At 37.8% G+C, this 27,472-nt stretch overlaps 1 protein-coding gene across 4 annotated transcripts; it reads right to left on the bottom strand.

The window, feature by feature from the left end:
- On the bottom strand, window positions 1-27,157 carry GCC2 (GRIP and coiled-coil domain containing 2). Of its 4 annotated transcripts, XM_048077905.2 has the most exons (24): window positions 26,465-26,880; window positions 25,208-25,234; window positions 25,055-25,117; window positions 24,343-24,427; window positions 23,202-23,269; window positions 22,263-22,367; window positions 19,031-21,517; window positions 18,243-18,312; window positions 17,434-17,534; window positions 17,255-17,353; window positions 16,059-16,178; window positions 14,519-14,683; window positions 14,037-14,141; window positions 13,277-13,439; window positions 12,663-12,763; window positions 12,458-12,535; window positions 11,642-11,779; window positions 9,940-10,061; window positions 8,149-8,325; window positions 6,704-6,921; window positions 5,540-5,734; window positions 4,608-4,747; window positions 3,592-3,793; window positions 1-2,470 (listed from the first exon to the last, which is right to left on the bottom strand). In XM_048077905.2, the coding sequence occupies exons 3-24, from the start codon at window positions 25,094-25,096 to the stop codon at window positions 2,400-2,402; spliced, it is 5,052 nt and encodes a 1,683-aa protein (XP_047933862.2). In that variant the 5' UTR covers window positions 25,097-25,117; window positions 25,208-25,234; window positions 26,465-26,880; the 3' UTR covers window positions 1-2,399. The 4 variants fall into 4 exon arrangements, with proteins under 4 accessions (XP_047933862.2, XP_047933861.2, XP_066841120.1 ...); XM_048077904.2 differs by lacking the exons at window positions 25,208-25,234; window positions 26,465-26,880 and adding an exon at window positions 27,038-27,157; XM_066985019.1 differs by lacking the exons at window positions 25,208-25,234; window positions 26,465-26,880 and adding an exon at window positions 26,907-26,956.
- Between the last annotated feature and the right edge of the window lie 315 nt (window positions 27,158-27,472).

Genomic DNA, 27,472 nt, shown 5'->3' with positions numbered 1-27,472 from the left:
TACGTTTGTTTGCAGAGTTTATTGCCACAAAGGTTAAATTCTAGCAATCTTAGCATTCAAACACAGTTTAGTAGCAGTTATTAAAATAGTTTTATATTAAGACTTTAATCTTCCATTGTACAAAAAATATATATAGCGATGCAAGAGGTGTCCACTACATTCATCAGTATAATACTTGAATTTTACTAAAATCAGTGAGCATGCAACTCAGACCTGAAGAAAGTCAATAAGCAACTGGTACTTAGTACAGCCAGTGATATGTTACTTGCATACATTTATTCACAGTTTACAACGATAAATAATCTTCTGTTCTGACATATGCATTTAAAAAGAAACTTGTCACAGCTCTTTATAGACAGTTGAGCAGACATGAAGAAGAAACTAAACCAGATCAGCTGCAAAGTTTGAACCAAATGAAAAGAATTTGTACCCCTTCGCTCATGTGCTCCCATTGTTAAAGTCACAGCAGGAGAATGACTTGCACGTATTTTTATGCTTATTTGAAACCTCCCCTCGCTCTGTTCTAGCATTCTTTTGAGTGACATTAATCAAGTTCAGCTGCAAATGAGAGTTAGAATTAAACAACTGAGAACTGGAGCAAATCACAGATGTTGAAGGTATGGTTATCATTTCAAAAAGCAAATATCGCTCCATGCTTGAAATCTACATTTACAAACTGCAGATGCCCTATACTGTCAGTTTTCAGTTTTGTGACCTGAAACAGGGTGTTTTCACTGGTAGCACAAACCATAAAGATTCCAGTTAGAGCATATAATAGAAGAAAAATGAAAAATAGTACCCAAGAGTACGGAAAGAAATTAAAACACCTAAATAAAGTATGTTGGATTTGTCAGTTGTGCACTGAAATATATACAAGTAAAAAAAATCTAAAAGCTCAGTTACCAACCAGTTTATTCACAGTACATGCTGACTTTATGTTCTTATATGCAAATACATTTCAGCCCTGTACAAAGTAATATTAAAGGAATAAGCATCATTTCCTCAGGGCCTCAACTAAGATGGAGAGAAAAATGAATACTATTTAGCATTGGTATGTGTACCAGGGAATGATTCACTGTAAAACTGCACAGAGGGCATAGGAGGGGAAAAAAACATTAAAGGACTCTGTTTGGAAGGTAAGCAGGGTACAAAAGCACTTGTAAGCACTTAGTAATGTACAAATAAATTAGGATAGTGAAAGGTAGTATGGACTAGCAAGGGAAAAGCGACACAAGCTTTAAAAAAAGGTGCTGTGCTAGTAATAGAAGAAATACTTCTGTTTCAGAGATTTATTTTTCTTGGAAACGAACAAACAAAAAAACACAAACATTCTGTTGAAGAGCCTGGAACAGAGATTAAAGTATCTGTCCAAAAGATTTGTGCAAACGATGTGTGCAAACACAGAAGTGACAGAAGAATGTAACACTTCGATCATCAGGACATTTAAAAGATACATCTATTGATGAAATCTGTCCTTTTCCCTCCAAAGTCACCACCAGGAATCTAATGTATGAACTCATGATTCTTCCTTTAGTATCTTCAATATGACTATGAGTAGCCTTTTAAGTACAGGCATCACTACAGTAAACGTAACATTTCTTCCTGGTCTTGAACACAAGCTTCCAACCTCAGGTTACAAAGTCATAGCTTTTCTCATTTCATACCTTTTCTCCTAAAGCTTCCGCTCACTTATGACTGCTGGTATTGGAATACTATCCCAACACTTCCACAGATGCCATTAATCTCCATTACAGTACCATGCCCCAGATGTGCCAAACATTACGCTTCATATAGTTTTAGGCACCTTCTAAATTTTGTGGACCACTGCCTTCATATCTTCAGTCCAGCTACTGCAGAAGAAAAATATAACCAAGACTAAAAATTTAGTCAAAACAGAAAATCCCGCTTCTGTTTCCAAGTGATCTTACACCTTGTAAGCATCACCAGAAAGGAAATAACTATTTTAACTTCTACATGCAGAGAATAGCACGAACCGTATAGATTAGTGAGCTGACAAAAACATGTGAAAGAAACTGTAAACACTTCAAAACGCTTTAAGTCTGAAATCTAGTTATTCCAGTTACTATTAGATCAAGTTTTTAAATCAACATCAGAACACCTGTCACAGATTTGCCAGATTCTGTTTCAAGCAATTTACAGTTAATTTGTCACTTCTCATTATATTTCTGATCATCAGCTCTAACAAGAGGTACACTGCTGTCACACAGCACAGGACAGCCTTTCAGAGCTACCAAGGCTTCTTCCTTAGAAGAAGCTAAAAAGCTGAAAATAGAGAAATCTTAAAGTAGAACAACCCAGCGGTGTTGTAGCATTGAACTGTTTTTTTGTTTTGTTTTGCAATGGTGGAATGTGTTTAAGACTTCAGTATTTCCACTGTCTCATCGAAGTCCTGACCAGCTGTGAAGGTAGGAAGCCCAGCCAGAGGGCCGTGAGGTACTCTCTTCCTCACCTGAAGGAGAAGAAAAACATACTGTAAACTAAATTTACTGTGCTAGACATTACATCATTTGGAAAACTGATCTTGACACCCTCCTCCCCAATGCCGGTTTTCAAATGCTGTCCTTGTAAACTTGCTGAAGAGGTAACATTTAGTACTTATTTTCATGTTGCCAAGAACACGTTCAGGGACTTTAATCACAAAGCGCACTTAAAAAAAAAACATTTCATCATCTTTCTTCAGAAAGATCCAGCCAGTGTTCATTATAGTGCCAGAAAACTGAAATGCTATAGGCTTAATTTAAGTCATATTTCCAAATGCGGAGATTATCATGGAATGCATTATATTGTCACTTTACACATTGTGTTTTTGTTCAATAGTTTTTAAGTGCTTATACATACACACAGAACTAATAAATTATTTTAAAAATAATAGAGTATATGTCAGTTGCTAATGATGTGCTAAAGCTACATGTTGATTTTGAGAAGATACAAACAATACCTTAAAAAGGATTTTTAAGGGGACAAACCAGATAATGTTCTGGTTACTTGTCAAACACTCTTATTACATGCCATCATAGCTTCTGGGTTGATTTCTTTTAAAGGCTTAACTCTTCTGCCTTCCCTCCCTAGTTCCAATAGTTCTTAAACAAAAAGCATATTTTGGTGTCTTTTTTTTTTTAATTAAAGCTGATATTGAAACTAATATTAGGTCTGCAGTACTGCCTTCAGAGGACCACTTTAATTACCTTTTTAGAACACCTGCCAAGAAAAATCATTAACCTATTGGAACCTCCATTTCAAGGTCACTTCGACAGAAATTTTTAATCCTACTCAAAATATGAACACATTACATTTTTACAGCTTATCATCATCTTTCTAAAACGTGTCAGAAGTAGTTACACTTCACCTAAATTTTAATTATGTTTTCAGGTATTTATCTGTTTTATGAAAACTGAATAGTAAATTCCCAAAAGACTAGAATGACTTTATTGCTAGCTCACAGGCATTATGCTACTAAGTTTGCTACTAAGCAAGTTTTTTCCTCAAAAGTCTACATAAAAGACAGCACAGAACTCCAGTTGCCTTTAGTTCCATTTTTCCTTTTTTTGTGACGTTTTGAATCCCACCTACCTTGGGCAATTGCAACCAGCTTTCCTTTCTCTTCAGGGCTGAGCTGCAACATGGTGTCTATTACTGGCAGCAGCCTCTCTCTCTCGCTTCCTGATTTTAGAAATATGAACTGCAACAGAACGTTCTTCAAATATTCCAGATTAGCTACAGACTTTTCTCTCTCCTGATTTCGTTCCAGTCTTCTTATTTCACTCTTAAGAAGCTGCAGATGAGGAAAAAAAGACCACACAATATTGTTTGCATCACAGAAAAACAATTAACAATAGCACTTTGAGGAGCTAAAAAGCGAATTATTCAGCTTGCTTCAGAAAGGACAATGTGTGCATAGCAACATATTCTGGACAAAAATCCAATGAAGCTTGAACAGGTGGTAACGTTGTCCGGAGATAAGTTTGTTGATCAAAAGTAAATTATTCTGATAAAATCTGTTCAATAATTATGAGATACTATTCAATTTCAGTGATAAAGAATTGATAAGTTAGAAAACCTGGATCAGAGGTTTAACAAAACTATCAGTCGTTAAGAAATCATTTACCAAAGAAAGTTACGTTTAGAGAATGTTAACTTTAAAAATGTTTTTAGGAAATTCCAGGAGGTACAATCAAATCAAACCAGATTCCATTAATATGTTTAGAGAGATGCATACATCATCTTTTAACTTAAGACAGTTGAAATGGGTTACTGGAAGAGAAACTGTTTTCCTCAGGATTTACTGGTTTTAGCTAAATGAAAACAGTAAAGGCACTAGTTTACTAAACACTAAACTTCTAAACTCTGCTTTTTTAAAAAAAACTTCCCCTCCCCACCCCACATAAGAGAAACTGGAAAAGAAAAAAAGTTCACTTTGGAAGCACTGATTTCTTTTGTGGAATGAAGCCCTTCCCAAAATTAAGTTTTGCATCACCAAATTTCCATAGACTGGGATTTTCTGAAAGATGTTTGGTGTTAAACATTTGGTCTACAAAATAGACCATAGAAATTAGAGCTGTCCCCACATTCACTGCACATCTGCTAACCTTTATTTGTTCCATTAGGATTGCATTGGTTGCTTCTGATTCACGAAGTAATTCATTCAAGTGATCAGCACTCTTTGTTGTTGTGTTTAATTTCTGAATCAGTTCATCCTTGCTGAGCTCTGTTTGCCACTGAGATGGTTCTGCAATGAATTGGAAAAGAAAACTGAGAAAGAAGGAAAAAGCATGTGTGTCTACTTTAGGCTAACTTAACATTAGGACATCATTAACACAGGAAATGAAATCCATGCAAATTCAAGCTGCCAAATTAATAGCGATCACTTCTGCTGCTGCATGCTCATTTTGCGACCTATTTTTGTATACATAAGTTTCTTAGAACTGATTTGCCGGTCCCCTTCTAAGTACATCAAGATATATGGTTTTAATTTAGCCCTTGTTTCCCACCCATATATGGAGATTTTTCAACATTTGTCCATACGGTATTCAGTAGACTTTTAAAAACACAACTAGATGCTACTATTTATTCTTCTACTTTTTCTACTCTTTTGTTTTCTACTGTTCTTTGCACTGGCTTTCATTTTCCTGAAAAAAATATGAATTCCTGTTCTGATAAAGATGAACACACAACCTATGTTTTCATTAAGGAGAGTTATTTCACTTAATTGTCTCAAGTAAAGACTAGTCCAGAACACTAAGAGTGATGAACTATTCTGCCTTATTCATCCATTCTTTTCCCTTTAGAAAGTTACAGATACAGTCTTTAAATTGCTAAATCCTGTCACAAGTTTTTGTTGTTACTCCTTACTGAAGGAAAAGACTCATATGGAACTTCAGGACAAGGTATACTCAGTGGCACTAATTAGACTTGTGTATTGCACCTACGAGCCTGAGAACACAACATTTTCATGTATTTTGAGGGTGCAAACTTCTGCAGCTTACACAGGCAAATGCTTCTAAAAACGTGTTCAACCTACCAGGCTTTGTTTCCGGGGAGTTCAGAAGCTGTTCCAAGGATGGAATGTAAGTGCCAACAGAAGACACGGACTCTGTGTCTGTTGTCTCCATACCCTCTCCCTCTTCCCTGGCTACGGCGTGCACATCAAGAACAGGGAGGTCAATGTTTCGCCGTTCTCTTGAGTTCTTCGTTGCTGGATTTGAAACAGCTGGACCTGAAAGATACTTACTGATGTTTGTCATCAAAATGAAATAGGTTGGGTTATTTCACAGGTGCACCAATCTTGAATTAGAAAGCAGTACATAAAGTACAGCCTTGAGAGCCAGATACAAGCATGACATTATAAATGGAAAATGCAGCCTTTCACCTCAAAATGACCATTTCAGTCAAAGCCAGTTTCTAAATCCAAACTTGATTAGCAACGTTCATTTCAGTGGCTATGAAACCTTAATGCAACATCCTTGAAGTTGTTGTAGCTATGACAAGAATGCCAAATCTTTTTGATGCAAAACAGTATTAGCTTTTTTTTTCCGCCTAGTCCTGTGGGTGGTGTAAATTAGTTTTAATACTTTGTGTGCTATTGTGCTGCTTCAGTACAATCAGATACTGCTCTGCAATTAAATAACACATGGAAAGAGCGACTTCTTAAACTGTTACTGCTTCCTAGCAAATAACTGACTACATCTGAATTAGTAGAAAAAAAATTTAAAGAAAATAAGAAACAGTGCTTGAGCTTGAACAGAGTAAGATTTTAAATTAGAAATGGGGTCAAATAGCAAGTACACAAATACTAAACATCGTTAAAACACCTTTCAATATGCTGTTCTGTAGCTATACCCCTCATTTTGGAGGCAGAGGTCCACTAACCTCTCTAAAATCTGAGACAAACTGATAGGGAGAGCACCTAATATTTACAAAGTGATTTCCCTCCATCTGTCTCATGATACATACGCTGCATAAAACAAGTGATAGTGATTCTGAAGGTACAGTAATAAAAGCTTGTTCTTTACTCAGTATCAGTGGACTGATACGGCTTGCTGCAAGTTTTACATAGTAAGTTTCTATTGTATTGCAGACCCACACGCTATAGCCTTGTTTTAGGTACGCACTCAAGTACAGAAATATAAGTAATTCCCCCAGAGTGTGTAACCTGAGAAAACCTGGTTTCATGACCAAAAGTTACCTCTAGTGCTTGGTTCACTCTTGAGCTGGAAGAGCTGAGCTTCTACCCTGGAGAGTTGCTGCTGAAGTGTCTCTACCGTCTTCCTGTGCTCTTCTTGCAGATTCCTGACTTGATCTCTGAAATTGTTCCGGAGAGCTTCATTCTGGGCCGTCAGCTGACTCAAAGCCTGGGTATGCTCTGTTTTCATGACCATGTTCTCAGATTGTATTGTGCAAAGCCTGAAAACAGCATACACATAAAATGTGAGAAACAAACACCAAAATACTCGTGTTTTAAAGTTTTTTAGTTTAAATTCAACTCTAAAGCTGCAACACAACTGTTTATCTCCTCATACAAGGCATGTCATTTACTTTGTATTTCTTTGGTAACTCTTTAAAAGAGTTACCAAACACTCATGCAGAACTTCTGAAAACATACATTTCTATGATAAGGTTCGTTTTTTTTTAAACTTCAGAACTCAGTGAAAAATGGGTAGAATAACCGTTCTTGGAAAGAAAAATGTCAGTACTGCATCAATTGTACTCGACTTGGCAGCACTCCAGAAGCAAGACAAAATTGTCACAAGCAATTAAACGAGTGTATGTATGGAATGACTAAGCACAGGACTTGCCCTTATAAGCATACAAACTTAAATTTAGCCAGAGAAGCAAAGAGCTAGTCTTTCTGGGTACGAAAGAAAACTAACTGTGGTACAGCTGGTTTCCAGAGAAATGCAAAATGATATAATTCAGTTGATTACAATGAATCATCACATGGCTATCAGGAACAGCTAAAACAGTACAAAGATAAAGACAAGAAGTCAAGAGTTCCCGAGACTAAACTGTAATTTCTAATGAGTATTACATGTGAGTTTTTTGTACCCTAAAAATAAAGAGAAGGCACAGAAAGACATTTTTGAGAGCTCAAGTAGGTCCTCGTGTCGTTTCTCAAGAAGTGATGCAGATTAAACAGATTCCTTACATTCTGAAAGAAATAGCAAATTAAGATTGTGGCAAGTAGACTTGAAAAAAGTACCTTCTGTAAGAAAGGCACCTGGTGGTGGATATTTTCTCATGGAAATAGTTGGCATTTAACCACAGTATTTTTCCAATCAGAAGCAAATGCATAAAATGTAGCTGAGCAGTCCAACACAAATGTAGTGCTGAGCTTTGGACTCAGCAAATAGCAAATTTAACATGCTTAAAAAAGGTTAACTTCAAAAATCTGGTATTTAACAGGTAGAAAGCTTGCAAAGATCTCATTCTCATCAGCTACTACTTCATTTTCACTGCTGAAACCTCTGAAGGCTGACAAAAAGTAGCGAACTATCCTTTTGAAAGTTCCTTTAACTTCCCTCTGTAGCTACACCCTTTCTTTGGGAAGCATTGTTTGAAGTCAGCTAGCTGTCCAGTCCTTCAGGTTTGCACAAAGTAAAGTATCAATATCTAGTCATCAGCAGACCCTACTTTTCACGGAGTTCTGCCTCTTTTGCAACTGTCTCTTGCAGCATCTTATTGTGTCTTTCCAGCAGGGTGTCATGTTCAGACTGCAACGCCTGGAATTCAGCTGTATTTATCTGTAAATTATGCTGAGCATCTTGTAGCTTAACTTTAAGTTGATCTATCACCATTTCCAACTGTTCTCTGTAAGGAGGAAAAAAGAAATGAGATATGTTTATAAAGAGTTATATTATCTCAGAACCTATATGACACCCACAATGTTTAACATGGCTGATCTGAATTTATTTCATATTTAAAATCACTACAGCACTGTGACCAAAATAATCTTAGAATTGTGACTGCAGCAGAAATGTTTAGGAAAGTTCTGATCATGTTTCAATACAGGTGCAAATGGATTTATCACATCCCATCTGAACTGCTGGCAATGTACTTTTGGGGTAGAAGGTACGACTGCTACCACTTACTGCTTCAATCCAGTTTGGAGGAACAAGAGAGAAGGAGAATATCTGGCATGCAGACAGGAGAAAATTTCTACTTAAAAGTAGTGGTGGGCTCTGTTTGCTTACTAAAGTGGACAGTAATCTTCTCCAACCACTCCCCAAGAAACTGGCAAAGGAGTAGAAAGCAGCATCAATCCAAATAAGATATATTTCTGACCAACAGAATTTACCAAAATCAGATATACCAGTAGGAATAAGTCTTAAGTCAAACACATTCTCCTTTTATGCTTTCTGTATTTATACATTGTTACTTCCATTATTTCATGAGTTGTATATCCCGCTAACCCCTAGAGTTAATACTTGTAAATCATTCCTTTGAAAATTATCTGCTTATTATTTTATTACTTGTCCACTTTAATAAGTGACCTCCTTTCATGAGCTTCTTAAACAGGAGATAGAAATGCAACTCCTGAAGTTTGCTTGCTTCAAAGAAGTAGATGCGTTAAACAAACAAACCAGACAACCAAAGAAGCCCAAGTCTTCTAACAAAACACAAGTCTCCCTCTGGTGGATTGTCAGCAGCAATTTTATGTACTGTTTTAAGATCTATGTCAGAAACAACTTACGACATCTTATGCAAAAACACCCAGTCTGTCTCCAAGGTCAGCCATCGACCAGTTCTAAAAATAACTTACAGAAACAGATCTATTTTCAATGATATTCAGACACATTCTGAAGTGAACCTGAGTTTACACAGCTCACAACTATATTTAAATGATCTCCATGGAACTTTCTGCAATGTAACCTTTTTTTCAAGTCTTTCCATATATAATAATTGATAGGAGTCTAAATCTGGCTGCCAATTCAGTCAACTCCAGCAGAACTTCACCTACACTAAACCATTCCTTCCTGAAAAAAATCAAGAAGTGAGCTCAGAGGAGCAGTATCAATTTGGTGTTCACTTCTTAGTTCGTACACTGCTTCAGTGCTTTACATCAGAGAAAGTGATGTCTCAAATTTACAGATGACACTGGCCAATTTCTGCTCACAAGAACCATGAAAATCTTCCTAACACTATACACTTCCCCCCAACTGAAAAAACAGGTAACCTGCAGAAAAATTAATATATTAGAGATGAATCAAGGGATTAGAAACCAGCATAGTACTACTGAGAGCTGAGACGTGGTTCAAAAATTGATGATCTTTCTTCTGTTCAGATAGGTAGAGCCAGTTAGAAAGTCATGTTAAAAGTCAAATAGCTCTATTTCTATAGACACTTTTTTCCACTTTTTGGTCAGACATTAGCACAATAGCTCAAGTACTAGTATTCTTCCGTACACAAAAATTTTGGTTTTACCTTTCTTGTTTGGCTCCCTCAGTTTCTGTCTGAGAAGCAGATTTATTCTTCTGCTGTTTTAGAACATTGTGAACACGGACTTTGTAGCTCTCAAATTCAGATGTAACAGATTCTTGTTCAGCCTATGACAGAAGATAAATTCTTAGTAAGTTATGTGATTGACTATGCTCACCTATGTGCTTTAAAATGAAATGTACCTTGCGCTGAAAAAAGAAGTAAAATGAACCACCAGCAGCATTTTCTTCTTTTGAATGGATAATTAAAACAGGAGTATTGCAACAGATCATGTTTTTCTTTAGATTTTAATTGAATACTATTGTCAATCTTGAAACTTAAAACCAAGAAGCCACTGATATTCAATATCCCGGTCTTCAAGAAAGGAAAGAATATTTGCAAAATCCAAGAATTACATTCACGAGATATTCACATGTAAAGGGCTCAATCAAACAGCTTTAAAGGAAGACAAAGATGAAGGGGAGAAAAAAAGGGTCTAGTTCTCTTTTCTTTTTATGCTACCTAGATGTCAAATGTCTAATATGCCTGAAAATTACACATAATTTTGAGAAGTTAAGTTAGTCTTGAAGGGATAATAAATAATGTAAGATACCTTGCTTGTAAGGGTATTTGGTTTGTCTTCTCTTCTGAACTCAGCTGATACATGGCTGAGACAGTGGACAGAGAAAACTGCATCACAACATAATGGCTTCATCCTTTACTGTACAGTATACAGGCAAGAATTATTCCCATCTGAACAGTAAGACCTTTCAAGTACTCATGCTGTCTATTTTCTATGAAAATACAGATGTAGGTTTCCATTCTTGGCTTTTAAGGAAGCTTACAGGTTCATTAGTCATCCCTGAGATGACTAAAATTTTCGAATTTCCACAGTGATCCACATCTACCAGTGGAACTCAGGCAAGCCTCCTGTAGGAGGACTAACCACAGAGTTCGCCCATTTCAGTTCACCTTTTTAAAAAGATGTTTTTTGAGAGGCATTCATGTTACTTATCTGCAGGACAGGCATCTATCATATAAAACAAGCTGTACACGCTGTAGATTGGCACTCTAGTCTGTGTAAGTACAGCTGGAACATAACACTCCTACTGAGCCTGCCTGTTTCTAATGCAAAAAACAGAAGTAAATTCCACGCACATCTAACACTGTCATACGGCCAAAAAACAGAAATAATAAAAACCTCTGCATTACTGTCAACTCCACACAACTTAGCTGCCAATTAAGAAGCTGCTCATACAGCAGCATATTAAAAGGTGCTTGCAAATACACTTCATTGATTTTTCTTTTAAAGTGGTAGCTATGTTACTGTTTTTATAAGCAAATGATACTCGTCCCCCCCACTTATCTTTAAGGAAAGAGGTGATTACTTCTTTTCTCCCCAATGTGCGTACTTCCTGACCATCTTAAATGAATTCCGACTTCCCACTGCTACAAGGTTTTTCCTACTAGAAACACAAGACTGCAGTCCAGACATTCCACCACAAATGGTGCAGAACAACCAGGACAGGCTGGCTTGTCCACTACCACCACTCAAATACAAAAAGCACTGAGATAATTCCCAATTCTTGACAGACAAGATGGCAATAGCAAAAGACCTGCAAGTATTTTTTAGAGATGCAAACTGTCTCTAGACCGAAGTTAAGTCTCCTTTCTAAAGTCTATGAGATGACTTCTTCCACGACAGTACCTGGGCTGCTCTGCATTCTTCTTGCAAAGTTGCTATTTTTTGCTGGTAAGCACTCAACGTACGCTGGTGTTGTTCCGCAGAGGTTCGTAGCTGTTCCTGGACTTTATGCTTTTCCGATGTTAATACAGACACTTGAATCTGAAAAAGCCAGGTGAAAGCTCAGTCTTTAGTATGAAAAACATTTTTCTTCCATTTTCAAGGGGACGTGCCACAGAGCACATAGGATTGTATTACAGTAATCCCTGCACAGAATTAGTGAATATAAATTTAAAATCCAATAAAAATACAAGAAATAGACATAAGTTATGATATACTTAAATAAAATATATGGTATTTTTTAAAGAGAAAACTGAAAATTACAGTGGTGGGTGTGGTGGCAGCATGCAAGAATAAAAGCTTCCCTGCTACTATTTATCATATTCCAAGAGAATTTACACAGATAGAGAACACAAGATTTCTGCTGATGATGCCATATTCTTTTGTTTCTAAACTGAGCAGCTCCCATACTTAAGCTATTTTAAAATTTATCCCATTTAAAAGCTTCAAAATTATTCACTTCTCTGTTTTGGGGAAAAGGGGAAAGAAAGAGGAGCAAGAAAGGGTAAACCTGTTTAAACAACATCACAGGGGAAATATTTGGGGAAAGCAGCAAACAAAAAACTCGTTCAAGAAACGGAACCAGTAACCAGGTACTAAAAATAACATTTTCCTTCTTCAGCTTATATTCCATCTGCCCATGACAAATCACATCTGTATTGCTTACTTAAGAAATACTAACATATAACTTTATTACACTAACAAAGTGAAATTTCTTGCCTTAAAGGATTCCACTTGTTGCTGACTGGCTTCCAGTTCCCCTTTCAATGATGCCTGCAACATTAGATGATCATTTTCCTGCATGATAGAAGCATCTGGTTAATTAAAAAAACAAACCATAACAACTTAGTAATTCAGCTACAAGACCATTATTTGAAAGCTAGTTTAAAAATGCAAGTATGCAGTCATTAACTGCTGGACTTACAGCTTGTTTTGAATCAGCCAGTTCTTTTTTGGTTTTCACTAGGAGTTGTTTTATCTTGGCATTTCTTTCCTCATCTTGTTGCATAGTTGACTGAAGTGACTCTAGTGCAGAAAACAGTTACATGCTAAGAGGATTTCCCCTCCTATATTTCCTTAAAAATATTGAAAAATACTTGAGCAATTTTACAGATTTCTTAAGAACTGTTAAGCTACTTGTTTGCAGCAAGTTTAGTATACCATTTCTGTATCAAGACCTTCTTACAAATGAAATTGTTTTGAGAGTTCCACTTACGGATAGGAAGAAACCAAAGTTTTTAACCACATGTTAACTAGTAAAGCTTTATAAGTGTGGTATGTCAGACTGAAAATCACTGCCAATCACTTTCAGAAATTATGATTTCGTTAATCAGGTAAGATACCATTTGTCAGTCACGCTATTTAGCTTTCATTTGCTGAATACTAGATCAAGTAACTGAAGACCGAGTAAAGTTTACTTTCTAGGAAAGTATTTTCAATTATGTAACTGCTTAGTGTTCCCTCAAAATTTTACTCTCACTCATCAATTTCGGACATATCTGAATGTTTTACCATTACTACTGTTTATATTTTACTCACTTATTTCTTCCTGCAGAGTCTCTTGTTTCTGCTTCTGAATCCCCGTCTCCTGCTCAAGATCTTCTATTCTACTGTCTTTATCACCAATCTTCTGATTAAGTTCTTTTACTAGCCTTTCATAATCAGCTATTTCCATATCCATCAGCGTACTCTTTTGAGCATCCTGCAAGTTACATGCAAACAAGTTACAAACTTAAAAATCTGCCTCAGTTGCCAATAATTCCTTCCTCACCCATCCCAAAATAAATGAGAAATAGTTGTTTGATCTTTTAACAAAAAGACTTTATAACTATCAATACCCACAAACAATACCCACCCATTAGGTTTCCATATCCTCAGCGAATAATTTGTTTTTGAACAAGAACCAAAAGCTTTAAAAAAAACTGTTGCCAATTTCAACAGTTTTAAGCAGTAGGTATTTTGCAGCTATTAGTTTCTACCATCTTCACTCCTTGCAAGGGTGGCTTCTGAATAGTGCACCATACAAGTACTCCAGACACCTGAATTCTACTCCTCTTTCTAGTCAGGATAAAATGCTTAACCAAGCTAAAAACAAACAACCCTTGCTCTCACCTGCCAAATAACTCCTCAAAAAATACACACATCAGCTCTCCAAAGAAAAACAGGTGTAAAAATCCTCATGTTTTTCCTTTTGCATATCTTAGGATTAAAGTCCTCAGAACAGGAGACATTAAATAGCAAGAAGGACCAAAATCTTTGGTAGTCTGTTAAGTACTAACACAAACATTAGTTACTGTACCTTTTTGGCCAGCTCTAATTCTTGCATAGTCTTCTGCAGATGCTTCTTTTCCTTCTGAAGTTGCATCTGAAGCTCCTCCAGTTCTCGGAGAGCGCCACTATGTTCCTGAAATTTAAATACTTTTCAATTATGCAGTCCAATTTCAAGACAGATGTCAGCATAGTACACAAGTTTACAAACAGACACACTCACTAAGGTTGCAGAAAGATAAAATTCTTCAGGAAGTCACTGGGAGCCAAAGAAAACTTGACAAGACTACAAAATGTTGTTCACATTTTGTCAGTATCTCCAATCTACTCTAAGCGATGGTACTGCAAAGTTCTTTTAATGAACACACTGAGCTTCCAAAAGAAGACCGAGTGAAGTAACAAGAAAAAGCATGGAACTTGTTCTAAAATAAGCACAATTTATAAAACTCTTCCAGAAGTCACATTCACAGACAGTAATGCTTCAATCCATTCACCATCTCTACACAGTATTACCTTTATTTTCTGTTCTTTTAGAAGCTTTTCTGCTTCCAGTTCTTTTTCAGCCTTTGCCTTGACTTTTTGTAGCTCCAGTATCTGAGCTTCCAGCAGCTTAGTATTACATTGCAATGTTTCGACACGAGCCAGCAGATCTTCATTAGCAGAATGTAACTGATCATGCTAAAATGATGGTAGTGGGAAGATAAGCTGAATTTGCATGTGACTGATTAATAAAATACTATCCATACTTAAAAAAAATAAAAAAACACACCAAACACATTGATTTTCATCCAATTGTCTTATAATCAGCACTCCTACCAGTGACAGCATCAAGTCTCATCCACCTTAACTGCTTTAAACCAGAGTAAGAAACAGACTAAATTAAAATCACCCAGCACAATTTGGTTATTTTATTCAGAGTCCATGTGCCTAGCTTTCTATATGATGGTTGTGAGAAATCTGAAGAGCACCTTTTGGCTCTTTGCAAGAATTGTGTCCCGCAGTGATACACAAGATTCAAATACTCAATTGCCCCACATCAAGTGCAGTTGTATTTATACCTGAATCGCCATCCCATTAATCCCCCCAAAATATTCAACTGCAGCACTACCATCCCTTCAATGAGAACACATCAGTACATAGAAAGAACTCTTCCTATGTCTGGGCTACTGCTGCAATGATTAGCAGACTTATTTTTGACATCTTCGGTATTTTTATCTCAATCTCTATCATGCAGATTAAGAATTCAGTATGAATGAAGCGTAAGTGAAAGAAGCTGACAATTGCCTGAACAGCGTTTTTATTTACAAAATACTTTATAACACATTGAAAAACATAACTCCTGCAATAATCAGAGTATATGCTACTATTTCTGATTTATTCTTATGCTATTCACTAGTAGCTTCTATTTATAAGAAAACAGTGACCTAGGTCGATCTTCAGTGTAGTTATGTATGTGGCCTGGGAGTTTAAATCCTAAATCCCAAGCCCATTTCAGTTAGTTTCGCAGAATGTGTCTCACAGATGTTTAATCCCCATCTTAGACTTTTGAATGTCACTACAGTACTCCCCAATGCATCCTAAAGTCTAATTCTTGTAGAAGATCCAAAAAAACCCACCATAGTTAATTCCGTATGTTTAAACATTCTATTGGTTAAACAGGCATATTTTGTCTAAGGAACTGAAAAAAATTAACACTTTAAGGTTACTGTACTTCATGAGAAGTGTAGGTGTGAAATCAGAGAAACAGCCCAAGTCCAATACTTGTTTTTGTATTTGGTACGCGCAACAAAGTTGTGCGTCCAACTGAAGCCAGAGTTGGTCACCTGCTCTTTTTTGTGAGCTGACCTGGGGTATATTAAGCCCTTCCTACTAAAAAGGCCAGTCATTCTGGACATCCTTGACTTTCTCACAGCCCAGATAAGCACCAGATGCTGAGGAAAAAATGAATTTCAAGTAACTATCCATAACACACTTTGGTTATAAAACTATGTATTATTACCAGTCATATGAACAAAACTTAGCCCAATAGCTCAGACACAAATACAGAACTCACCTGCTGGGATGACACCTGTAGCTGTCTTGTGAGGTCATCGAGCTGACGTTCAAGATTAATCACTCTGGCTTTTTCAGAATCCAGCTCTTCTCCTTGCTTATCATATTCCATCAAAAGATTCTTAACACAAACACACAAACTTCAATTTCTACAATATACATCGCTTGTCTTAAGCACGTGCTAAACCCTAGACACTTATCTTTCCAATATTTCAGCATACGGGGTGTTTTACTACCATATCAGAAGCATCAAAATGAAACTAAAGCTGTAGTTTCATTACAAGAGAAATTGGGAGAAGTTATTTTCAGTTCATGAAACTGTAAAATAATTTAGGCTCGAAGAGACCTCAGGAGGTCTATGTTCAACCTCCGGTGTAAAGCAAGGTCAGCAGTGAGATGAAACCAGGTTGCTCAGAGCTTTGTCCAGTCAGGCTTTTCCAAGGACTGGACTCCAAGGATGGAGATGGCACTACATCCCTGCACAACCTGTTCCAAAGCTGGACTGTCTTCAAGGCAAAGATGTTCACTGTATAGCCATTTTTTTTTTTAAAAAAAACAGGTGCTTAAAAAAGTTCTGTCCTTCTAGACCATAACATCCTAGCTTGGTCAGGAGTATTGAGAGAGGTAGTGTTAAAGGCCTTCCTAAAGTCTAGGTAAGTGACAATCACTGCTCTCCTCTCATCCACAACTCCAGCTGTTCTATCACTGCAAGCAATCAGACCAGGATTAGTCAGACATGATTTACTCTCAATAAATCCATGCAGACCATCCTCAGCCACCGGTTTCTCTTTCATATTCCCAGAGGTGTGCTCCAGAAGGACTTGCTCCCAGGGAATTGTTGACTTTTTTCTTTATCACTTAAGGACTTTCTAACTTATCCCCAATTTTATGTACTTAAAGAATTCATTAAGAAGAGATTTGCATCAGCAACAGTGTTTGACAAATACAACGCCAGATTTAAAGTGCGATTTAAAAATACTATCCAGTAGAAAAGAATTGCCTTGTTTTCTTCTGACAGTAGATAAACAGTTCTGTTACTAGAACCATACATTTCTTGATTTGGGTACTTAACTGCACTGGCATTTCTTTTACCAAACACACTTGTGCAAGTAAACAACACATATCCAGGCTAGGACTCAAAAGCAAACTATTTTTCTGACAGTTAACCGTCTTTGGTAGATACAGTACCATTCCTACCTTATAGCTTTCCGCTCCTTGAATTACATCTTTCATTGAAGCAGCCAGCTGATCTTTTTCTGATTGAACCAACTCCAATTCTTCCCTCAGGGATTGCATCTTATTACAAAGAAGCATATGTCATTAAAACAGAATCCTTCATGCAGAACATTCTTCATATTAAGAAGCAGTCAGGGTACCTCTTTTCGGCTGGTATCCAATTCTTTCTTTGCTTTCACAGCAACCATCTTAATTTTATTTAGCTTCTCTCCTTTTTCTGCAGATTCTTTTTCCAGCCTTCCTAAAATAAATAAATAAGAAAGTGAATAAACTTGCTTCTCCTCCCCCCAAGAAATGAAATTCAATTAGAACACAAATATCAGTTTGAAATAAAATATAAAGTGTTGTAGGTATTCAAAGATTTCATTCAGCTAAGCCCTTCAATTCACTCTGAAGCTAGAACATCCAGCCTCACAGATAATCCTTCCCTGTTTCAAAGGCTTCCATTACAGTTTACAGTAAAAGCCATATTCCTGGGTACTTCTACATATAACTGTAACAACTTAGAATAATTTTCTTTCAATTGTGCTGGGATTACTGCAATGAGACAACAGTAGCTTCAGCAAAGTGTTGCTTTCCTCTTCTCTTGGTAGCCTTAAGGATTCCTATTGGATCCTATTGGATAAGGAATCCTTAGGATTCCTTATTTTCCATATTTAATAAAGATGAAATCTAATACACTGTTTATAGTTAAGTGTACTTAGGAAAAAAAAGAAGTATCAAATGATAACAGGTATAAAATTGCTAATGTTACTTTGAATGCCTAATGAGAGGAATGTTGTCCTAATGAGAGGAATGTTGTAGGAAGTAGCATTGGTATCTACTTCCCCACCTTCTTTGGCATACAGGAAATACAGGATAACTATGCACAGAAAGAAAAACTCAAAGTTTAACAATCCAAAAAAAACCACAAAACTGTTTACATAAAAGACAAGAGCAAGAAAGATACCAATTTTTTCCTGAAGCTCTGCTACTGAAGACTGTTGATCATTTTTCTCTGTCAATGTCTCCATTACATTCTGTATTATAAACAAAGATATGAGAAGTATTACAAGAAGCTTCTTTGTGATATCTGTTTTCAACAAGCCACTAGCAGTTCCAGCTACAAGCTGGACTACGTCTACTTTCTCATTACCAAGAAAGTCTTTACATGCAATTTCATATTAGCTTGGTAACTAGCCTGGTAACTGAAAAGCAAAATTATGTTGAAAGGAAAACATTCCAACCTTTTAACAGCTGCTTTCCATCCTATTCAAGGAAAAAAAATGGAAGACCATTAATACTGACTGACCAGCTGTCAGTTTTACATAACCATCAATACCCACAACCTGGGTTGTGTAGCTAATAGTATAGCTAATTGTGTAGTTAAGTAGCTAATGCAGATCAGACAGTTTTGTTTGAGATGGAGCCACAGAAAAAGGTGAAAGATTAGGCCAGTTAGTCCATCTAGTTAAGTGAGCACTTTTGGCAAAACCAATAGGAAAACATTTTCAAATAAAAGCACATTTTATCAAAACAGCATTAGGATTTTTGTTGCTGTTTGACTTTTTTTTTTTAAAACTGAGGGGAAGGAAGGGAATCTGAGGTGCTAGGCAATTCAGAAACACGTGCTTCCTAGAAGGGAAACTCACTTTGAGGCCAAGGAAAGAAAAAACAAAGAGAATGAAAGTATTTTTTGAACCTTAATTCTGAAGACTTTAGAGGTTTAGTCTGTATACTTCAATAACAAAATATAACCTTTAGAGAACTCAGTTCGTCTTTCACATTTCTAAGTTCAGTTTCCTTTTGTTCCAGAACGAACTTTAAGTCATCTTCGTTTTTGGATTCTTTTTGCTGTTCTTGTATTTGACTTTCATAGAAAGCAAGTTTTCCAGATATTTCTTCAATCTTCGCTAAAAGCTCTTGATTTTCAATTGTTGATTTTTCACCAGCATTCTTCAGCTCCTGGATGTCACGTTGAAGGGCTTCTTTTTCAGACAACATTCCTTCCAATTCTTCTCTCCAAAGACCTTTTTCTTTTTCAAAGTCTTCAATCAGGGATCTATGTTCTGTATACTGAGCTGCATTTTCTTCCTCTAGTCTCTCAACTTCCCTCTGCAAGTGAAGAGCTTTCTCCTCATTCTGCAGAGCAAGGCACTGCTCTTCCTTCATTTTTGCCAAGCGTTCATTTGCAATTTGTAGTAAGCTGAGAAAATCACAGTCCTCATCGGAATCTGAAATGCTGGACCCCACTTGCTCAAGGATGTGGTATATCTGAGCTCTTACAAGGGACCTGTGCGCTTGTTCACTTTCAAGTAATGATGATATATGGTCTTTCTCTGCAGTGATCATTTGTAGTTTCTTTTCTAAGTTTTCAGACTGCTCTTTCAACACTAACCAACCGTCTTTTTCAGACGTAATCTCTTCCAGCTTTCTACTTAAATCACCTTTTTCCTGAATGATTTTCTTGTTTTCCTCACGAAGAGTATACATCTCAGATGAAAGGTTCTCTCTTTCACCCACCAGAGAGTCGACCTGTTTTTCCAGTTGCGTTCGCAGTTCAGCATTTTCATTCTTCGCAGTTAAAGCTTCGTTCAGTTTCTCTGTTAATTCCTCCAGCTTTTTCTTCAGGTCACTATTGTACTGGTTAACAACATTTACTTCTTGCAGAAGTTCTTCAACTTTTCCTTGTTCTTGCTTGCACCTCTCCTGAAGGGTTTCTCTCTCTTCACCTGAACATTTTAGTTCATTTAAAATATCCTTGTTTTGATCAGAAAGAGATATGAGCTTTTCTTCCAGTTCTTTTATAGCAACCTCTTTTTGGTGGACACAGCTTGCTATTGTGTCATTCTCCTCCTGAAGACTAACAACTTTATGTTTAAGTTCCTCTATCTCTAACTGATTAGATGACATTTTTTCTGTTTCTGCCTTGAGACGATTCACAGTTTCAAGAAGAACATCCTTCTCATTGAAAGCAGCTCGGAGTTTCTGCTGTAGTTCACTGACATCAGAAGCTTGCTGTTGTCTCATTGATTCAAATTCCTTGCTGATCTTTCCAGCAGATTCTCCTAGCTCAGTCTGTAGTGTTTCCAGTGTTTCTCTCAGGGTATCATAATTGAACAATGCTTCTTCCTTCTCTTGAGTTAGCCTTTCAAGTTGTTCTTTAAGATCCTGCATTTCAAAAGCTAATTCCATCTTTTCTTTTTCAGAACTGGATAATAAAGTTTTATTTAGTTCAGAAATTTCTCTCTCATGTTGCTCCTTCAAAGTCTGAATTTCTAATTTATGCTCTTCTGCTGTGGCTTCACATTGGTGTCTAGCTGTTTGAAGCTCCGATTTTAGCTTTTCAATCACACAACAATAATCTTCTTTAGTAAGCTGCAGTTCATTTATCTTAAAGTCCAAGTCTTCCCGCTCATGAAAATACTCATCCTTTATGCGTCGGATTTCCTCTTCCAGTTTTAGTTTAACATTGCTCATATAAGTTAGCTCATCTTTTAAAATAGCATGTTGAGATTGGAGTTCTTCTAAGCTACGCTCCAGGTGTCTAACCTTTTCTTCCATTTTTGCTTCTATACGAGGTTCTTCTTGCATATCTACAACATCTGTCTTGTTCTCTCGATTTTTATTTACTGCTTTTAGCTGCTCCAAGTCATGTTCTTGCTGGTCAGTGGAAGCACACGCTTCATCTTTCACATTTTTCTCTGTTTTTAAGTCCTTCTCTACCAAATTGCGCTGTAACTCATTTATGTGATTTTGCTTTTCTTCATTTTCTTTAGCAGATATTTCAATGTGATGCATCAACTTTGATACCTCTTCTTGATGGGCAATTTTTAATTTTTTAAGCTCTTCGTTCAGACTGTTGATTTCGTTATGGTAACATTGAGAATTGCTTTTAAGAGTTTCTTGCAGGCTTGCAATTTCCTTGGTTTTGTCATCATTCACAGTTTCCAACTGCTTGGTCAAGCACAAAATTTGCTCCTCATAAGTAGATTTGATTTCTTGGACATTGTCTTGTAATCTTTTAACTTCTTCTTGATTATCACTGTGACATTCAATCTGTTCTACCAGCTCCGTTTGTTTCTTCACTTGTTCTTCTAATTCTATTTTCAGCTTTGTTAAATCGTCATTGTATTTGGATTGTGCATTTACTAATTCATTCTTCAAGGCTTTTATTTCTTCCAGAGAGTCAGTATTTGATTGCTCCAGTTGCTTCTGCAATTCTTCTGTCCTGGCCACTGCAGCCTAAACAAACATACAAGTCATCAAATGCTGATAATTTAGCACATATAAATTCCAAATAAACTGTTTATAATAAACTAGAAGATTTAGGAGTCCTTAGTTTTAAAAACTGCTATAGTTTTTAAACAGCCAGCTATGTTGGAACAACTCAATTCAGAAGACTCTGCAGAGTATAAAATTGTTTACAGAATGAAAAACAAAAATTAAGTCTTAGATCATGTTTGTCTGCTTGTAAAGCAACTACTGTGATCATGTATTAAAGACCAAATTACCTCTATAACATCATATTCAAGTAGCTAGAATATAAAGCCGTTCATCAGTTCCACGTGACTGAGTCTTCACTTTATTATTAACTGAGATTATTGATATGATTTAGGTGACTTAACTGACAGGCTGCTTCCTAAGAATACCTGAATTTAAAACCTCCCATTTACCATAAAAAGACAGAATTGATTTGGAGGCATTGCATATCTAGGCTATTGATGCATGGACTGAATTACTTTTGAACAGCTGTGGATCTAACAAATACATATAGAAATTTTACATTTATTGTCAGTCCAACGAAAACACTGAAGTATCTGTTCTCTGTAGCCTCTAAATTACATATGAAGCCTTTAGATCTTTTAAGGTATAACAGAACACAGGTCAGTTAAGAAAAAGATTAAAATGGAAATGAAGCACGTGAACAAAACTAAAAAACACACCATCATTCTGAAATATTTTAGTAATGCTTTATTCATTTCAGTACCTCTGCTTCTTGTTTTCTTTGAATATTTTCTTTTTTCAGAGCTACACACTGCTGCTGACTTTCAGCTTTTTCCAGAAGCACAACATCCAGTCTTTCTGTGAGAGCCTAATTTAAAAAGAAAGAAATTATTGGGAAAAAGGTTCCTTAACAACGGAAGCCTGAATGATTTTTGCAAAGCAGTAAGAAGTTGCATATTGGTCAGGATGTTTTTGTTGTTGTTGTTAATTAAGTAGACCAGCCTGATCTTAAAAGTTACTTGCAGCCCAAATACATCAGATATGGGAACAGGCAGACTAGTACAATGATGTTGCTTAATAGATTCTGTTCAAAATCTTGGTTGTCATCAGCTGATTTATTTTTACTGCCATGTAGAAAGAGGAGGAAAAAAAAGCTTCCCTTCTGTAGAAGAGAAATCACCATCCAAATTATTAAAAACATTTTTTCCAGTTGATAAAAGTCCTCCTCACTGCCAATTTTCACTTTGATGTGCTGCCTATAACCCTTACTTTGAGACAGATGCTCTTGGCACTAGAATAATTCCAGTTACTTTCTCCCAAAAGTATTTCTTGTGACATGCAGCTTTAATTCTGTGTTTCTGACTGTCTCAAAAGACTTCTAAATGGCTGAAGTCTATCTATAGCAGTCATTCTGAGATAAACAAAAGCCTTCCTAACCTATTACACAAGGACAAAGTCTTGCTGAGGAAATTTTATTATTCTATACATTTTCCCCTCAAAGAACTGTTTCCTGAAAAGCAGAGTAGGGATGTAGGGTAAGGAGGAAAAAAGAGGTTTTTAGGAAGCATCCTGAATTCCTGAAGATAGACCACAGATTTGAATAACAGTTCTACAGCTGTTCACTACATATCACAAGTCATTTCTGTAGGTCTATTTCAGTTAATATTATGCAATACATCAGAAACCTATTATGGATTCTTACCTGAATAATGTCATCAGCTCCTCCAGAAGCTGCTTTAGATTTGAGTTCTTCAATTTCTTTCTCTAGCTCTGAGCAAAACAATAAAAAGTAGTATAGGAGTTTCACATCAAGCAGGAATTGATGCTTTATCACAGTATCGAATTCCTAGTAAATCCAAAACTTAACATCACTCTGTTCAAGTCAGATGTCTTACTCCATCAATTTTTGTTGCCAAGTGATACAAAGGGCTAACAGAAAGAGAACAAGCATTCAGTGCTACTTCTCTGCTGCTGCTGTTTAGCCTGATTTCCTCAGGAAACAAAGCTTCCTTGTTTGGGTGGAGAGACAACAAATAACAAAACCATGACAATTGTCTTACCTTCTGTTTCACGGTCAATTTAAGCCAGAGAAGAGACATGCATTTCCTACTAAATCTCTAAAAATAGGCAGCAGGTTGGAGAAGAAGATCTCTCAAATAACCCCATCGAAGAAACACCCAGTATAGCCCATCCCTATCCTTATTGCTTTGCTGGGCAGCTACCAGCAACCAGCATGACTGTAACTCCAAACAAGGGGAGGTGACACTAGTCCAAGCGGGGAGCCACTACAGGAAAAGGGACAGCAGAGAGGAGGGGGACAGCACATGAGAGGACAGACATACTCAGGATACTTTTAGGTATTAACACAGAATTTCGTTTTCTGTATTTCAGGATTTCTTGTCTAAAGAAGCAAGTGATCAAATATAGAATAGCTAACATTTTTAAAGAAGCCACTGCACACCTCAACAGGACTAATTATGAAAAACCTAATAGAGATGTTCCCCCTCCCATCTGATTTCTTAAAGGTTATCCCTGCTACAGGTATGGGGAACAGAAAATGGCAAGCCCCACTTCCACTCTTGCACAAGCTACACTGTTCCATCATGCTACACATACAATTGAGTTAATTTAATATTTGACAAAAGCAGTGCTTCTTCTTCCATACCTCTCACTCTAGGGACTTAAGCCCTTATCCTCCAACAAAAATATGGAAATCACAGGAAGGAGAAAAAAAGGAAAAGCCTAGAATTTAAATCTACCTAGCAAATATGTACAGCGAAATTAGGAAAGATCAGATAGTACCAAGCATTAAGGTAGAAATTATTCCCTCTCCAGTCAAATACCTGTACATCTTGATTTCACTTTCTGCAGAAGCATCATTTGCTTTTTGGCAAACTTGATGAGATCTTCTTTGGGCAATGTGTCCAGCTGTAAAAAAAAAAAAAGTACGTATTACAGAAACCAACTTCCTCTAACCCAGAAGTAAACAGAAAACAGTGCATCTTAGCATCCAACTTCCAAGGAGTGAAATTTTAGGACAAGAAAGCCTTAGCACACACTCATTAAGGACAATAACAGGGCAAGTTACAGAAGTTATGTTATCTAGTTCTATCATTACAGATGCAGCATCAGCTAGAAAGGAGAACTCAGCTGGGAAGGGTTACATTTCAGTAGACTGACAAAGGTGTTTGGAGTAACATAATTTGAACAGTGTTTTAACTATAGCACACTTACCTAACATCAACATTGTTTATTTTACTTCCAACATATGCAAAGAAGCCTACATACATTATGAAACGGACTACTATTAGAGCTAGATGCTATTCAATATTTTATTGGTTATTATGACAGGAAGTAAGTATACCAGTAACAATTTTTGTTTCATGCTTTCTAGCCTTAGCATAGCATTCGTATGTCAGTTTTCAAAACACCTAGAAGACATGAAATTGTTTAAAAATACCTTTATGTCTTCCTATTATCCATGGCTAGCATGCTAAGCTGCTACCCTCTCAACCACTGTTATCCAAGTAAACCAGATTTGTGAGGTCTGATTACCTTTGATTTGCCCGACCCTGGTGTGACAGAGGAAGCCACCATCTCTTGCCCACCATCTTGTACCTACAACAAAATAAAGATAATATGGGAGAACTGAACTTTTTTTTGTATTTAATGTACACTACCAAAGGAACCAAGTGAAAGTCTACAAACCTGGAGAGTAACTTGGTATAGTGGGAACTCAAAAAAAAAAAAAAGACAATATTTGTATGACCAGTAAGACAGATAACGGAGAAGAAAAAATGAGAGATCTATTGTGGTTAATCCAATAAAACAGCAGAATTGAAAACTGCTAAATCAGTATGATCTTATGGCTTCGTTACTTAATTGACATCTAGAGTTGTCACGCTAATGAAAATCATTTAATTTACAGGCAGTTAAAATAGTGTATCCTACTATCTTGTTACTAAAAATGTACAAACCAAATAAAGCTTGTAGAGGAGCAGCAGTTAAATCAAACTTCAGCAACTTCTGAACAAATTGTACCCCTCAACTATGTTCTTGTTTTCTTTAAAAATAACATACTTAACACTAAAAGCTTAGGCCTGACAATATATTTGAAAAGGCTCTGTGCGTGTGAGAGAGAGGGGGAGGGCGTGTGTACACACACCCACATCCTTCACTTATTTTGCTACTCTCTTTATTCTCATAAATAAAACCTTGTAATAGAAACCATGGGAAAAACAATCGGGAAACAGATAATGACTGACTAACAATTTTGAGAGAATAGCTGAGAGAGATAGCATGAAACACTAATTAGAAATATGAGTTCAAGTACAGACCAAGGACAAAGACAGTTTAGCTATCTCTCTCTCGAGAGTCTGGACTCTCACATTGGCTAGAGTTTTTTGAGAAAGCAAAAGCAAATTTGTTGGAAAATAATATGACCATTAAACATAAACATAGCATTTAAGAAAGAAAGCTCTAAAGAAGTTTGTATTTCAGATTTCACGGTACACAGAGCTATGTCAACATTGACATTCCTAATATTTCAGCATTCCTGTTAGTTAACGTCTGCAACTACAAGCAGTATACTTGCACAGTATAATTAGGGATAACACATTGGATGTACTGCTTAAGAAAAATGATGGCGCACCTCTCTCCATACTACACCGAGACCAGATGATTCTATATTATTTTTACCATAGAATCATTAGGGTTGGAAGAGCCCTCCAAGATCACCTGGTCCAACCACCCCCCTGCCACCAATGTCACCCACTAAACCATGTCCCTGAGCACCAGGCCCAACCTTTCCTTGAACACCCCCAGGGACGGTGACTCCACCACCTCCCTGGGCAACCCGTCCCAGTGCCTGACTGCTCTTTCTGAGAAGAAATGTCTCCTCATTTCCGACCTGAACCTCCCCTGGTGCAACTTGAGGCCATTCCCTCTAGTCCTATCGCTAGTTACCTGTGAGAAGAGGCTGACCCCCAGCTCCCCACACCTTCCTTTCAGGTAGTTGCAGAGAGCAATAAGGTCTCCCCTAAGCCTCCCCCTCTCCAGAGGGAAACAACCCCAGCTCCCTCAGCCGCTCCTCACAGGACTTGTGTTCCAGGCCCTTCACCAGCTTCGTAGCCCTTCTCTGGGCACGTTCCAGGGCCTCGATGCCCTTCTTGTTTACACGCACAGCGCCAGAACGATGCATCACGCAAGAAAACGCACCCCATTACATTTCCAATAACCGACCCCACCCGTGGCGCTTCACCTCCCTGCCCCCGAACAGCACGCGGGCGGCTGCCTGTGCGGGCTACGAACGTGAGGGACACCCGCCACCCCGCACGGCCCGTTCACCCGCGCGGGATCGCGAAATGGCGACGCGACCCCCCCCCCCGGTGCGCTGCCAGCCCCTCACAGCTGCTCCCCCTCCCCTCAGGGATAACGGCCGCGCGCCAGGCGGGAAGCGGCGCGCGGCACCGCTGGGGGAGGGAGGGGGAGGGGGAGGGAAGGAGGGGGCGGCGCGCGCGCGTCCCCCCCGCCCGTTACCTCCATGTCGGAGCCGGCTCGCCGCGAGGGCCGCCGCTACATCCTCCCCGCCGCCGCTTCCGCCTTCGTCATCCCCCCGCAGGCCACGTGACGCGCGGCGCCGACCCCCCTCCCCTTTGTAATAGGCCCGGCACGGGAGCTCCGCCCCCTCGGGGATTGGCCCCGCCCCCTCGGCCGCCGTGGCCCCGCCCCCGAGCCGCGGGACCCTGAGGGGGCGGGGCTGTGGCAGAGGCGGGCTGCCCTGAGGGGAGCCGGCTGTGGTGTCCCCTGTGGAGGGGCGTTCGTGCAGACGTACACATGTACACACACATATACGCACATATACATCCATATATACATATATATCTACCAGAGCAAGTAGTAGAAGAGAGTTACTAAGGCTTGACGTTCATTATTTTAAATTAGGAGCCATTTTCCTCCGTAGGTGGTTGAGGG

Source organism: Anser cygnoides, chromosome 1 (genome assembly GCF_040182565.1).
Source record: "Anser cygnoides isolate HZ-2024a breed goose chromosome 1, Taihu_goose_T2T_genome, whole genome shotgun sequence".
NCBI lineage: Eukaryota > Metazoa > Chordata > Aves > Anseriformes > Anatidae > Anser > Anser cygnoides.
This window is presented reverse-complemented; position numbering and strand designations above follow the sequence as displayed.

What these genes read in the sequence shown, in the direction of transcription:
- GCC2 (XM_048077904.2), bottom strand. An exon ending in TAAAAGAACAGAAAATAAAG is followed by an intron (nt 14,142 to 14,518) that starts GTAATACTGTGT and finishes TTTAAATTTCAG; the next exon opens with GAACATAGTGGCGCTCTCCG. An exon ending in TCCTAATGGAACAAATAAAG is followed by an intron (nt 3,794 to 4,607) that starts GTTAGCAGATGT and finishes CCTCATCTGCAG; the next exon opens with CTTCTTAAGAGTGAAATAAG.